This window comes from Myotis yumanensis, unplaced genomic scaffold, assembly GCF_028538775.1.
Source record: "Myotis yumanensis isolate MYYU_CA2020_CCGP unplaced genomic scaffold, mMyoYum1.0.hap1 SCAF_3, whole genome shotgun sequence".
NCBI classification, from domain to species: domain Eukaryota; kingdom Metazoa; phylum Chordata; class Mammalia; order Chiroptera; family Vespertilionidae; genus Myotis; species Myotis yumanensis.
In genome coordinates, this window is record NW_027223754.1 from 200,976,964 (window position 1) to 200,990,537 (window position 13,574).

The following is a 13,574-nucleotide window of genomic DNA, read 5'->3' on the forward strand; positions in this document are numbered from 1 at the left end:
ATTGGCCTGTGGACTAAAGGGTAAGGAATGGGCAAAGGGTGTGGCGCTTCCATGCCCTCACCCAGAGCTCCACTCTCCCAGCATCTCCTCCACCTGTTAGAGTATATTTGGCATCCATTTGGTCATCATTTTAAATGTTGTTATTTCCAGTCAAAAAGGCATCCATTGCATTATTACACTGCTTTGTGATTAGAATGCTTGTTTGTAATTTCTTCTAGATGTTTCTTAACTTTTAAAAAAATTAAATTTACTGGGGTGACACTGGTTAACAAAATTATACAGATTTCAGGTGCACAATTCTATAGCACATCATCTATACACTATCGTGTGTTCACCACCCAAGTCAAGTCTCCGTCCATCACCATTTGTCCCCCCAATACCCTCCTTAAATAGAGAACTACCTTTTATTTGTAGTGAAATATGTTCCCTAAGATGCTAGTGAATTAAAATGTAAATATGGTGATGTTTTGTATAATTACAACCAGGACAGAGAAGACTAGTAAAGAGATGACTGATTTCACATGTAGTCCTGGGAAACAATCTTTACTGACGCAACATAACTTTGTTTATAAAGATACCCATTGATTCAGCTACTAAGGAGGGAAAGGGAAACTAGGAGACAATTCAGCTACCCACTCCAGTCTGCCCTATTCAGCAGATATTAAAATTGGTAGATCCTACGATACTTGAGTATTTCTAGCTCTAGGTCATTTGCTTTTGTTACTTTTATTTATAAAGCTGTACAATTACATGAACAACTACTTCAGTTTCCAGAGATTGCACATGGAGGTCTATGTATACTATTGAATCACAAACCACATGGCTGTGTGAAGGTGTGTTAAGGCTGTGGTAATTTAATTTAGAACTAACTTCAAAAAAGGACCCATTGTGTGATGAGGAATTAGTATTTTTTCAGACCCTGTGGAGCATGAGGGCATGTTCCTGGAGCATACTCCTTAGGATCTTTTTAGAATTCAAGTCCAGGAACACAGGGTTAATCTTGTCTAGGGGCAGAGAGAGAGATTCTCCTGTTGAATTTTAGTGTTTCAGCTTAAACCTTCTATCAAGGGAACTCTACAAGGGGGAGCCTGTAATGACTACTTTCTTTAGTAGTTAATTGTCAACATTGACTGCAAATTATGTATCAGTGTGACCTTTACTAGTTTGAAATTTATTTTTTTTAATTAAATTGACACGTAACATTGTTTAAGTGTTACTTTGATACATTTATATATTGTAACATGATTGTCATTGTAGCAATATTTATCATACTACATAATTATAATATTGTCTAGATCAGCAATTTTTAACCTTTTTTCATCTAATAAATAAAATTCTGTGGCACACCAAAAAAAAATCATACTTTTTGCCAATCTGACAAAAAAATAAGTATGACTAGCCAGTGTGGCTCAGAGGTTGAGTGTCGACCTATAAACCAGGAGGTCACGGTTCAATTCCCAGTCAGGGCACATGCCCAGGCTGCAGACTTGGTCCCCACTGGGGATGTGGTGGCGGCCGGTCAATGATTCTCTCTCGTCATTGATGTTTCTATCTCTCCCTATTCCTTCCTCTCAAATAAATAAAAAAATTTTCTAAAAATAGATATAATTTTGATTCAGTCACACCAGATGGCTACTGTTGTGTTGGCTGTTGTCATTTTTTTGACAATCTAAGGGAAAAGAGGTCAGTGCCCCTGACTAAATAGTCAGGTATTGCATGTTTTTAAAAATTCTTGCGTCATAAAGGTTGAAAATCGCTGGTTTAGATTCATTATACTGTGCTTTAGATCGTTATGGCTTATTTACTACTTGTCACAAGTTTGTACCCTTAAATACCATCACTCTTATCCCCACTCCCCAGGCCCTGCTAACCACCATTTTACTCTCCATTGTTGTTGCTTTTAATAGGTATGACTTTTTTAGATTCCATACATAAGTTATATCATAACAATACTTGTCTTTCTGTTTGACTCATGACATTTAGCATAATGTGCTCACGGTCCATCCATGTTGCTGCAAATGGCAGGATACCCTCCTTTCTTATGGCTGAATATATGGCTGAATATATATGTACAACATCTTTCTTATCCATTCATCTGTTGATGGGGATTTGGGGTTGTTTTTGTACCTTGGCTAATACTGCAATAAACATGGGAGTATATATATATATATATATATATATATATATATATATATATGAATTGTAAGAGCAGGATTCATTGCAAATACTCTATCTCATATGATATTCACAGCTAAATGACTATCAAACCACATTTAAGAATGCTTTGGCAGTTTTCAAGAAACACTGGTCAAACCATAAATAAATCTCAATGCATCAGTTAATACCTTCTGTGTGCCTCCTCCTGTAGTTAGCATTGTATTAGGTGCTTAAGTGCAAGTAGTTGGACTCAATCAATTTTAAAAACATATATTTAAGACTTATTATTCACAGAGTTCTTGGCAGAGCTGTATTTTGAGGTTTCTACTGCTGAGAAGTTTGAGGGTTGTGTTGCCTCTCTTTCAGTCCCAAAAGCTCCGTTTTGAGTTCTCCAGGCTTTGGTGGGATTTCAGGTATTGTCTATTTAAAAAACAAACACACACACACAAAAAAAAACACACAGATGCCAGTGCTTTCTTAGACTGTAATTAAATGTGACCTGAAAGACTTCAAAGCAGGTAGAGTAAAACAAAGTCCCTTGATACTCAACAATAAATCTGTATCCTGAGAACCCACAGTTGATCTAAGTCCCTCTCTAACCCTAATGACTCTATTATCCACGCTGGGTTTTAAGTTCTAGAGGGGGAGAGTTTGCATCACTATCACAAATTTGAATACAACTTTCCATATTTGGAAATTTACTCCTGTGCTATTTACTGACTCTCCACCTGTATCAAGCAGTGAGCAAAAAAAATATAAAACTACCTTCACAGCCTTTCCAGCGGAGATGACCTCCCCACGACAATATGCCTCTCACTGAGGATCTCCTCCACCCCTCTCCAGAGGAGGAGAAGCGCCTGGTGCAGAGCCCCAATTCCTACTTCATGGATGTGAAATGCCCAAGATGCTATAAAATCACCACCGCCTTTAGCCACGCACCAACGGCAGTTTTGTGGGTTGGTGGCTCCACTGTTCCCTGTCAGCCAACAGGAGGAAAAGCAAGGCTTACAGAAGGATGCTCCTTCAGAAGGAAGCAGCACTAAACGCACCTCGAACCAAGACGAGTGGGAAACCATCCCAATAAACACATTTTGGAAAATAAATAATAAATAAATAAAACTACCTTCAGAAAAGATGGTCAGGAAAGGCCTGAGAAGATTACTTTTTTAACCACTTTAGTGAGATAATTCACATACCTACCATTCACCCATTTAAAGTATAAATTTAATGGCCTGTAGTAGATTCATAAGGTTGTACATGCATCAGCACAATAAATTTTAGAACTGCACCCCCAAGAGAAACCCCATACCCATCACCAGTAACTCCCATTCCCACAAAGCTTTCCCACATCCACACCACTGCCCTGGACAACCGTTAATCTAGTTTTGGCTCAATAGATTTGTCTATTCTGGACAAATTTCATGTAAATGGATTATACGATATGTAGGCTTTTGTGACCAGTTTCTTTCCTTTAGCATGTTTTTAAGGTTCATCCATGTTGCCACATGTAAGTACTTTATCTCCTTCTAGAAACAAATAATGTTCGATTATATGGGTATACCACATTGTATATGTCCATTTATCAGTTTATGGACAATGTGGATTGTTTCCACTTTTGGGTTCTTATAAAATAATACTTGTATGAATATTCATGTACAAGTTTTTGTGTGAACAAATGTCTTCATCTCTCTCTAGAAGTAGAATAGCTGGGTCATATGGTAACTCTGTGTTTAACTGAGGAGCTGTCAGACTTTTCCACAGCAGCTACACCCTTCTACACTCCTAGCAGCACTGTATGAGGGTTCCAGGTTCTCCACATCCTCACCAGCACGTCATTAGCAAGGTGTGTGTTTTTTTAATTAATACCCACCATAGTGGTTATAGAGTGTTATCGTATTGTGGAACAACGCTTTTGTGGACCTTACATTCTAGTGGAGGAAACAAAAATAAAAACAAGTAGAGACAAAGGAATAAAATAATTGCAAATTGTGACAAGTGCTCTAGGAAAGGGAGAAAGGGAGGACTGAGAATAGCAAAGGAGCAATCCTTCTGAAGCTATCCTCATAGATGGAGGAGATATCTAAGCAGAAACTTGACATTTTGAAGAAGGAAACTAAGCCAAGATCTGGGAGAAAAGCTCCCAAGAACAGAAAAGGCAAGGCCTTCAGATGGGAAGAGGCTTGATGAGCTTGAGAAGCAGCAAGGAAGCTGGTGTGGCTACAACACGGGGAGAGGGGAGGAAATGGTATTAGGTAAGGCCAGTGGCAGGCAGGTGCCAGGCTGTGTAAGAGCAGGACATGGCATTGCTCTCCATGCAACTGGACGCCATCATCGGGTTTTAGGCCCAGGGCAGAAGCGCTGCTGGTTCGTTTTAAGATCCCTTTTGCTCTTGTGGGGAGAATGGAGGGCGAAGCCCAGGGCCCTCCTGCACTCACCAGGTCGGGCAGGTAGTACCTGTGCACCACTTGGGACCCCGCGAACATGGCCAGGAGGCTGGCGGTGAACATCTTCAGGTAGGTGGCCCAGGGCACGCCCGCGGGCATGGTCAGCGGGCTGGCGGGGAGGGAAAGAGGTTGGTGCTCGGTTCCCAGCTCGCGACTAAACCGAGTGGGGAAACACGGGGTTCTCTCCCACCCCTGCCCCCCCTGCCCCCAGGGCGCTGAGAGAGCGCGTACGTCCCCTCAGGCCTGAGACCAGTTTTCAATGGTTTCTTAGCGCTGGGGACTGGGCCTTCGGAATCCAAAGGCAGCTCTGCGGGAGCAGGGGAACGGCGCCCCACGTGGCTTCCCCGCGCCCCTTCAAACCCCAGGAGAGGAACTGCAGACCGCACCCCCACTGGCCCCACAGGTGGCCCAGGGAGAGACCGTACCGCCCACGGAGAAGGCACAGGGAGAGACTGCACAGAGAGAGACCGTACCGGAGGGCACGGCCCGCAGCGGCTCAGAGCACCGGCGGAAGGGGCTTCCGGAGCCGGAGCGGACGGCCTGCGGACAGGACGGAAAGTGCGGGGTCTGGGGCCCCGCCGGACGGGAAAGCAGGGAACACAGCCGCGCGCTTGTGTCCCAGACGGAAGTGGGACTTCGGGCCGGAACCAGAAGTGTTTTCTAAACCGATCCCAGAACTTTCCGGCTCCGGCTTTTGTCTCCCTTCGTCCCTCTCCCTACAGTAGGGTTTCCCTGGCGGATGTGGAGACGTGGGGTCGCTCTGGCTGTAGTCCGTCATCGCTTGTCCTGTGACACGCGCGAACGGCTCGCGTTCCATTAACCACCTTTTACGTTTGTCCTGTGACACGCGCGAACGGCTCGCGTTCCATTAACCACCTTTTACATTTGTCCTGTGACACGCGCGAACGGCTCGCGTTCCGTTAACCACCTTTTACATTTGTCCTGTGACACGCGCGAACGGCTCGCGTTCCGTTAACCACCTTTTACATTTGTCCTGTGACATGCGCAAACGGCTCGCGTTACAGTAACCAGCTTTCACAGGCCAGGGGAGACGGGCACGCTGAGCAGCGAGTGCTTAGGCGTGAGTGCAGTCAGAAGCCTGTCGGCTGGTGCCCGGCGTCCTTGGATACTGAAACAGCCACACCGAGGCAGCTAGCGATGCCCTCGTGCTGTGGTGCTACTGGGAGATAGGGAACCCGAAATGGACAATATTTACGCATTTTTAGGTTGTGCTTTGGTTATGGGTTGACTTATGTGAAGCAAAAGGTTAATGCAAGGCAATACGGAACGATTATGGGTTGTATGTATAAGGTGAATCATGATACTCACTTTTTAAACAATTAGGGAGGTCTATTTGACATAAACCACACATTTAAAGCATACGATTTGATGAGGTTTTACCCATGTGTATACCTATGTAACCATTCTTACAATCAAAATAATGAACAAATCTATCACAACCAAAAAGTTTCCTTGTGCCTCTTTCTAATCCCTCCAAATCGCCTCCTTCGCTGGGTAAGCAGGGTAAGCAAGCTTGCCAGGTTCTTGAAAGGGAGAGGAAGAATAGGAGCCCCGTTGTGGATTGCTTCCCCATTCCCAAGTTCAGTGTCCTGCGCCCCAACAACTCTCCCAGTAAACTCTTCCTTTTGTAAGACAGAACTAAGCAGAGAAGCAGAGGCCCCTGGACTGCTGGGGTTACGAATGGAGCTGGCAGACCCTGAAGATGCAGCCCCCCACAGTGGAGGAGATCCTGGCTGCCCAAGGGTAACTCTTCCTGAGTGAAAACCTAAGAAAAGTTTGTAGCTCTTTACACATACTCTTAGTCACTAGAATGACCTTTCTGAAATCAGTGAGGCAAGCCAACTGCTTTAAAAATTTCCTTAGACTGTGATCCTAGGGCAGTGATGGCGAACCTATGACATGCGTGTCAGAGGTGACACGCAAACTCATTTTTTTGGTTGATTTTTCTTTGTTAAATGGCATTTAAATATATAAAATACATATCAAAAATATAAGTCTTTGTTTTACTATGGTTGCAAATATCAAAAAATTTCTATATGTGACACGGCACCAGAGTTAAGTTAGGATTTTTCAAAATGCTGACACACCGAGCTCAAAAGGTTCACCATCACTGTCCTAGGGGGTTAGAAAAATCAGAGAAAGAGAAGATACCCTGTTCATTCATTAATTCAGGAAATATTCAATGTATACCTACTGTTTTGTACTGGTTTCAGCCTATCAACAACCAATGTTGTGATGGAACCAGCCCTTATGGATATATGAATATGTCTGTCTGTCTGTCTGTCTGTCTCTCTCTCTCTCTATATATATATACTAGAGGCCCAGTGCACAAAAATTTGTGCCCTCTCATAGTCTGGGACCCCTCGGGAGATAACAATTTGCTCGCTTAGGCCCGCTCCCAGGTGGCAGAGGGCAGGCCCAATCCCTAGGTGCAACCCCTGGTCGGGCTCAGAGCAGGGCTGATTGGGAGTTGGGGCGCCGCCCCATCATGCACAGAGCAGGGCGGATCGGGAGGTTGCGATGCCACCCCCAGTCACGCTCAGGGTAGGGCCGATTGGGGGGTTGGGGCGCCGCCCCATCACACTCAAGGCAGGGTCAATGGGGAGGTTGCGGCACCACCCCCTGTCACGCACAGAGCAGGGCCGATCAGGGGGTTGGGGCGTTGCCCCCTGTCATGCACAGAGCAGGGCCCATCAGGGGTGTTGGGGCTCTGTACCCTGTCACACACAGAGCAGGGCCGATGAGGGGGTTGGGGAGCTCCCCCCTGTCACGCACAGAGTAGGGCCGATAGGGGAGTTGGGGCACCACCCCCTGTCACACACAGAGCAGGGCGGATCAGGGGGTTGGGGCACTCCCCCCTGACACACTCAGGGCAGGGCCAATGGGGAGGTTGCAGCTCCACCCCGTCACACACAGAGCAGGGCCCATGGGGGGATTGGGGCGCCGTACCCTGTCACACACAGAGCAGGGCCGATCAGGGGGTTGGGGAGCTCCCCCCTATCAGGCACAGAGCAGGGCCGATCCGGGGGTTGGGGCACCTTTCCCTGTCACGAACAGAGCAGGGCGGATAGGGAGGTTGTGGCCCCGCCCCCAGTCACACACAGAGCGGCAGGACGATCAGGGGGTTTGGGCGCTGCCCCCTGTCATGCTGCTCCAGGGGCCAGGAGGCTTGCGGCTCTGCTGATCCCAGTGATGGGAGGCCTTGTGGCTCTGCTTGACACCGGGGCAGTGAGGCCTCGCTGCTCAGCTGATCCCGGTGCTAGGAGGCCTTGCTGCTCCGCTGATCCCCGTGCTGGGAGGCCTCGCGGCTCCGCTTGACACAGGGGTAGTGAGGCCTCGCTGCTCTGCTGATCCCGGTGCTAGGAGGCCTCGCTGCTCCGCTGATCCTGGTGCTGGGAGGCATATTACCCTTTTACTATATAGGATAGAGGCCTGGTGCACAGGTGGGGGCCGGCTGGTTTGCCCTGAAGGGTGTCCTGGATCAGGGTGGGGGTCCCGCTTGGGTGCCTGGCCAGCCTGGATGAGGGGATGATGGCTGTTTGCAGCTGGTCACACCCCCTTCAGGGTGGGGGTCCCCACTGGGGTGCCTGGCCAGCCTGGGTGAGGGGCTGAGGGCCGTTTTCAGGCTGGCAGGTGACTGAAGCTCCCAACCTCTCCTTTTTAAATTTTTTTTTTTATTCTGGGATTTATTTACCTTCTATGGCTGTCACTGGAACTGAGAGCCGGCTTTAGCTCTGAGGCTTGGCTCCAGCTCTGAGGCCTCGGCTGCTGAAAGCAGGTATCTGGGTTTGTTTGGGTTATATAATTGAAACACTGTTGCAACTCCAGCTCGGCTGGCTGGCTGAAAGCATGGGGTTTGTTTAGCTTCTATAATTGCAACATTGCTTCTTAGAGTGCAAGCTCAGAGCCCAGCAGCGGCAGGCGGGGAACCTTGGCTTCCTCTTTCACTGGAGCAAGCAAGCCTCCTGTTCGCTTCAGCTGCCTGGTTGCCAGCCCCCATATTGGTCGGCAGTTAATTTGCCTATCGCCCTGATTAGCCAATGGGAAGTGTGTCGGAGGTATGGTTAATTACCATGTTTGTCTATTATTAGATAGGATATGTGCCTAAGCAACTGCAACGCTGGAAAGACCAGTTGCTATGATGCACACTGACCACCAGGGGGCAGACACTCAAAGCAGGAGCTGTCCCCTGGTGGTCAGTGCACTCCCACAGCCAACCTCCTGCGGCCGGCAAACCATCCCTGCTCCCTCCCTGTGGCCGGCAGGCCCCAGCTGGCAGCTGGCAGCCAGCAGGAAGGCCCCGATCGGCCCTGATCACCAGCCAGGCCTAGGAACCCCACCCATGCACGAATTTCATGCACCAGGCCTCTAGTGTATATATATATATATACTAGAGGCCCGGTGCACAAAAATTTGTGCACTCAGGGCCGGGGGGGGGGGGGGGGGGAGGGGCGGGGCGGTCCCCCAGCCCGGCCTGTGCCCTCTCAAAGTCTGGGACCCCTCGGGAGATAACGACCTGCTGGCTTAGGCCTGCTCCCGGGTGGCAGAAGGCAGGCCCAATTCCTAAGTGCAGCCCCTGGTCAGGCTCAGAGCAGGGCTGATTGGGGAGTTGGGGCGCCGCCCCATCATGCACAGAGCAGGGCGGATGGGGAGGTTGTGATGCCACCCTCAGTCACGCTCAGGGTAGGGCCAATTGGGGGGTTGGGGCACCGCCCCGTCACACTCAAGGCAGGGTCGATGGGGAGGTTGCGGCGCCACCCCCTGTCACGCACAGAGCAGGGCCCATCAGGGGGTTGGGGTGCTGTCCCCTGTCACGCACAGAGCAGGGCCCATCAGGGGTGTTGGGGCTCTGTACCCTGTCTCGCACAGAGCAGGGCCCATCAGGGGTGTTGGGGCTCTGTACCCTGTCTCGCACAGAGCAGGGCTGATCAGGGGGTTGAGGAGCTCCCCGCTGTCACTCACAGAGTAGGGCCAATAGGGGAGTTGGGGCACCGCCCCCTGTCACACACAGAGCAGGGCGGATCAGGGGGTTGGGGCACTGCACCCTGTCACACTCAGGGCAGGGCCAATGGGGAGGTTATGGCTCTACCCTGTCACACACAGAGCAAGGCCCGTGGAGGGGGGTTGGGGCGCCACCCTCTATCACCCACAGAGCAGGGCCGATCAGGGGGTTGGGGCGCCGCCACTGTCACACTCGGGGCAGGGCCGATGGAGAGGTTATGGCTCTACCCTGTCACACACAGAGCAGGGCCCATGGGGGGGCGGTGGTTGGTGCGTTGCACCCTGTCAAACACAGAGCTGCAGGGCAATCAGGGGATTGGGGAGCTCCCCCCTATCAGGCACAGAGCAGGGCAGATAGGGAGGTTGTGGCCCCGCCCCCTGTCACACACAGAGCCACAGGGCGATCAGGGGTTTTGGGCACTGCCCCCTGTCACGCTGATCCCGGTGCCGGGAGGCATATTACCCTTTCACTATATAGAATAGAGGCCTGGTGCATGGGTGGGGGCTGGCTGGTTTGCCCTGAAGGGTGTCCTGGATCAGGGTGGGGGTCCCCACTGGGGTGCCTGGCCAGTCTGGGTGAGGGGCTGAGGGCTGTTTTCCGGAAGCGAGTGACTGAAGCTTCCAACCGCTCCTTGTTTTCTTTTTTTTTTTTTTTTTTTATTCTGGTCCAGCTTTAGCTCGGCTGACTGAAAGCCGGTTTCTGGGCTTTTGTTTATTTTCTTATTTGCAACATAGTAGATAGTTGCTTAGAGTTGCAACTGAGAGGCCAGAAAGTGAGGCGGGGAACGTTGGAGTCCATAGTCACTGAAGCAATCAAGCCTCATGTTCGCTTCCAGCTGCCTGGCTGCCGGCCGCCATCTTGGCTGACAGTTAATTTGCATATACTCACTGATTAGCCAATGAAAAGGGTAGTGGTCGTACGCCAATTACCATGTTTCTCTTTTATTAGTGTAGATATATATATATTTAATATATATATAATAAAAGCCTAAGCGACCTTTTCCAGCAGAATGACCCGAATGACCAGTCGCTGTGATATGCACTGACCACCAGGGGGCAGACGCTCAACGCAGGAGCTGCCCCCTGGTGGTCAGTGCACTCCCACACGGGGAGCACTGCTCACCCAGAAGCTGGGCTCACGGCTGGGGAGTGCAACGGTGGTGGCGGGAGCCTCTCCCGCCTCCAGGACAGCACTAAGGAGCAGCGAGCTGAGTGGTAAGGAGCAATGAGCAGGCGGGCAGTAAGGAGTGAGGGGTCCCAGACTGCATGTCATAGAGACCGGTCAATCGGTTGTTCCGGTCGTTCAGTCATAATGGTTGCTTAGGCTTATATATATATTTTCTTGATTTCAGAGAGGAAGGGAGAGGAAGATAGAAACATTAATGATGAAAGAGAATCATTGGCTGCCTCCTGCACGCCCCCTATTGGGGATCATGCCTGCAACCTGGGCATATGCCCTTGACCAGAATCAAACCCGTGACCCCCCAGTCCTCAGGCCAACGCTTTAGCCACTGAGCCGAACCAGCTAGGGCAGCTCTTATGGTTCTTATTATGGTTGCAAGACACCTCAGCAATAACCATCAGGAAACTGTTAGGACTGATCAAATAACTGAATTGATATCCCCTCCCCTAGGAACTGACCTTTTGACTTCACAACCCACATTCCCTTTCACTTAGACCACATTCCACTTGCTAAGACCACATTCCATCTGCTAAGACCACATTCCACTTGCTAAACCTATTATCTTTCCCTTCCGGACTTTCCCAGGATCCAGACCCACCCAGAGAGTTCCCTGCCAAAAAAGCCCACCTAGAGTCCTTTAAAACCTCTGACTCCCCATCCCTAGGTGCTGGCGCCATTTTGGGGTTCAGCCCATCTGGACTCCAGATAACCTAATAAATTTATAATCCCTTACTACTTTTAGCCTCCTTTGGCAACCCCAACAGAAATGTTGAAAAGACACTAGTTTATTATTTATAAGACCTCACTGGGGCCCCACAGTGAGGTTGCAGTAGAGAGAGTGTGAGCATGCATGTGCATGGGCCTGGGGTCTGCTTTATTGGGGTCAAGGGTGGGAAGCCGAGGGTTTCAGAGTTCACTATCAGTGGATTTAAAACAAAAGAGCGGAAATTAAAGCACTGGAAAAGGAAAAACACCAAGTAGTCCAAATGGTCATTTATTGAACTCAACCAAGATTCCTAAAACAAAGGAGCCTCAGTTAGGAGAGGCGGCCTGGCTCTTTAATCTACATTTATGTGTGTATGTGTCTGGCAGTGTGTCTGTGTGTGTGTGTGTATGCCTGGCAGTGTGTGTGTGTGTGCCTGGCAGTGTGTGTGTGTGTGTGCCTGGCAGTGTGAGTGTGTGTATGCCTGGCAGTGTGTGTGTATGCCTGGCAGTGTGTGTGTGTGTGTGCCTGGCAGTGTGCCTGTGTGTGCGTGTGTGTGCGTATGCCTGGCAGAGTGTGTGTGTGTGTGTGTGTGTGTGTATGCCTGGCAGTGTGTGTGTGTGCACGTGTGTGTGCATATGCCTGGCAGTGTGTGTATGTGCCTGGCAGTGTGTGTGTGTGTGTGCACCTGGCAGTGTGTGTGTATGTGCCTGGCAGTGTGTGTGTGCACCTGGCAGTGTGTGTGTGCACCTGGCAGTGTGTGTGTATGTGCCTGGCAGTGTGTGTGTGCACCTGGCAGTGTGTGTGTATATGTGTCTGGCAATGTGTGCATGCATGTGTGTGTCTGGCAGTGTGTGCCTGGCAGTGTGTGTGTGTGTGTGTGTCTGGCAATGTATTTATTCTAGATAGCCAGTCTATGAAGTGGATGCCTGTTTGAAACAATGCCTTGGCAATTAAAGCTTATGTTAGGCACTTGCATTATCAAAAGAAGAAGACAAAAAAAATCAATTGTCAGGGTTTAAGTATACCTACCATGAGTCAGGTTCTGAATAGGACCTATTAAGGGACACAGTATTGATAAAAGTTCTGAAAAGTTTCAAAATATTAAAAGTTTTAAACAATTGACATAATACAAATTAATGTGTATTTACTCATGAAAGCCCTTTTCTTGGATCCCAGAATGAAGAAGCCACATGACTCACAGAGCCACAGCCATCTCCCAGCCCACATGTTACGTTAGTGAGAAATAAACCTTGGTTTCTGTAAACCACTGGGATTTTGGGGTCGTCTGTTACCACAGCTTAACTAGGGAAAGCTAACCAATACAGCAGCCATATTTTTCATTATGCAAACTAGAGAAAGATGAAAAGCTATCTCCATTAAGGGTTATTTAATGAAGTCCTTGTACAAACACTAGTGACAACTTGAGAAATAATGAGACAAAAACTAGCTGTAAGAGCCATTGAGAAAACAAAACACTACAACACAGGAGTAGTCTGGAAGGTTATAAAGAAAACGTGATGCCTGAATGGCATCTACTATAGACTTCAAAGAGTAATATTTTTATATATCCAAAGTAAACCAGACAACGATTTATGTCAAGTTTTACATTTCACAAAGCAATTTTACAATCACCTCAATGTACAGATTAGGAACCGGAAGTCCAAGATAGTACAGAGGCTGGCCTCCCAGGTTCTTTGATTCCATAGACTCTTCTTTCTCCCACATCACGCTTGATAATGAATGCAAACCAGTTTTTAATCAGGATAACATTTGGGGTGGAAAGGCCCGGATAATCCTGACTGACAAGCATAACAGCCCCACCTACCCAGCGCCCCCAGAAGACATCCTCACCCACTCACCCCCATCACCGCCCACCACCGAAGCGCGGGGGTGAAGGGGGACAGGAGCCTACGTCAGCAGCGCGCTCCCCCTCCTCCATTCTTGTCCTCCACCCTTCCCGAAAGGCCAAGCGGCCAGCAGAGGCCCAGAGGGGGACCAACCTGATTGGGCTGTCCAGCGACACGTGACCTTCACAAGTCCTGGGATTTGGCTAGGCGCAGCC

General features: G+C 49.0%; 2 protein-coding genes across 4 annotated transcripts; one reads left to right on the top strand and one right to left on the bottom strand.

Moving 5' to 3' along the window:
- Nucleotides 1-2,411: 2,411 nt before the first annotated feature.
- Nucleotides 2,412-13,539, bottom strand: UQCC6 (ubiquinol-cytochrome c reductase complex assembly factor 6). Of its 3 annotated transcripts, none has more exons than XM_070410933.1 (3): nucleotides 13,513-13,539; nucleotides 4,593-4,710; nucleotides 2,412-2,577 (listed from the first exon to the last, which is right to left on the bottom strand). In XM_070410933.1, exons 2-3 carry the CDS (start codon nucleotides 4,698-4,700, stop codon nucleotides 2,482-2,484), a joined length of 204 nt encoding a protein of 67 aa, XP_070267034.1. In that variant the 5' UTR covers nucleotides 4,701-4,710; nucleotides 13,513-13,539; the 3' UTR covers nucleotides 2,412-2,481. The 3 variants fall into 3 exon arrangements, with proteins under 3 accessions (XP_070267034.1, XP_070267033.1, XP_070267032.1); XM_070410932.1 differs by lacking the exon at nucleotides 13,513-13,539 and adding an exon at nucleotides 5,075-5,171; XM_070410931.1 differs by lacking the exon at nucleotides 13,513-13,539 and adding an exon at nucleotides 5,027-5,136.
- On the top strand, nucleotides 2,964-3,245 carry LOC139007467 (small ribosomal subunit protein eS27-like). The gene has a single exon (XM_070410930.1). The coding sequence runs from the start codon at nucleotides 2,964-2,966 to the stop codon at nucleotides 3,198-3,200; it is 237 nt and encodes a 78-aa protein (XP_070267031.1). The 3' UTR covers nucleotides 3,201-3,245.
- Nucleotides 13,540-13,574: the final 35 nt, after the last annotated feature.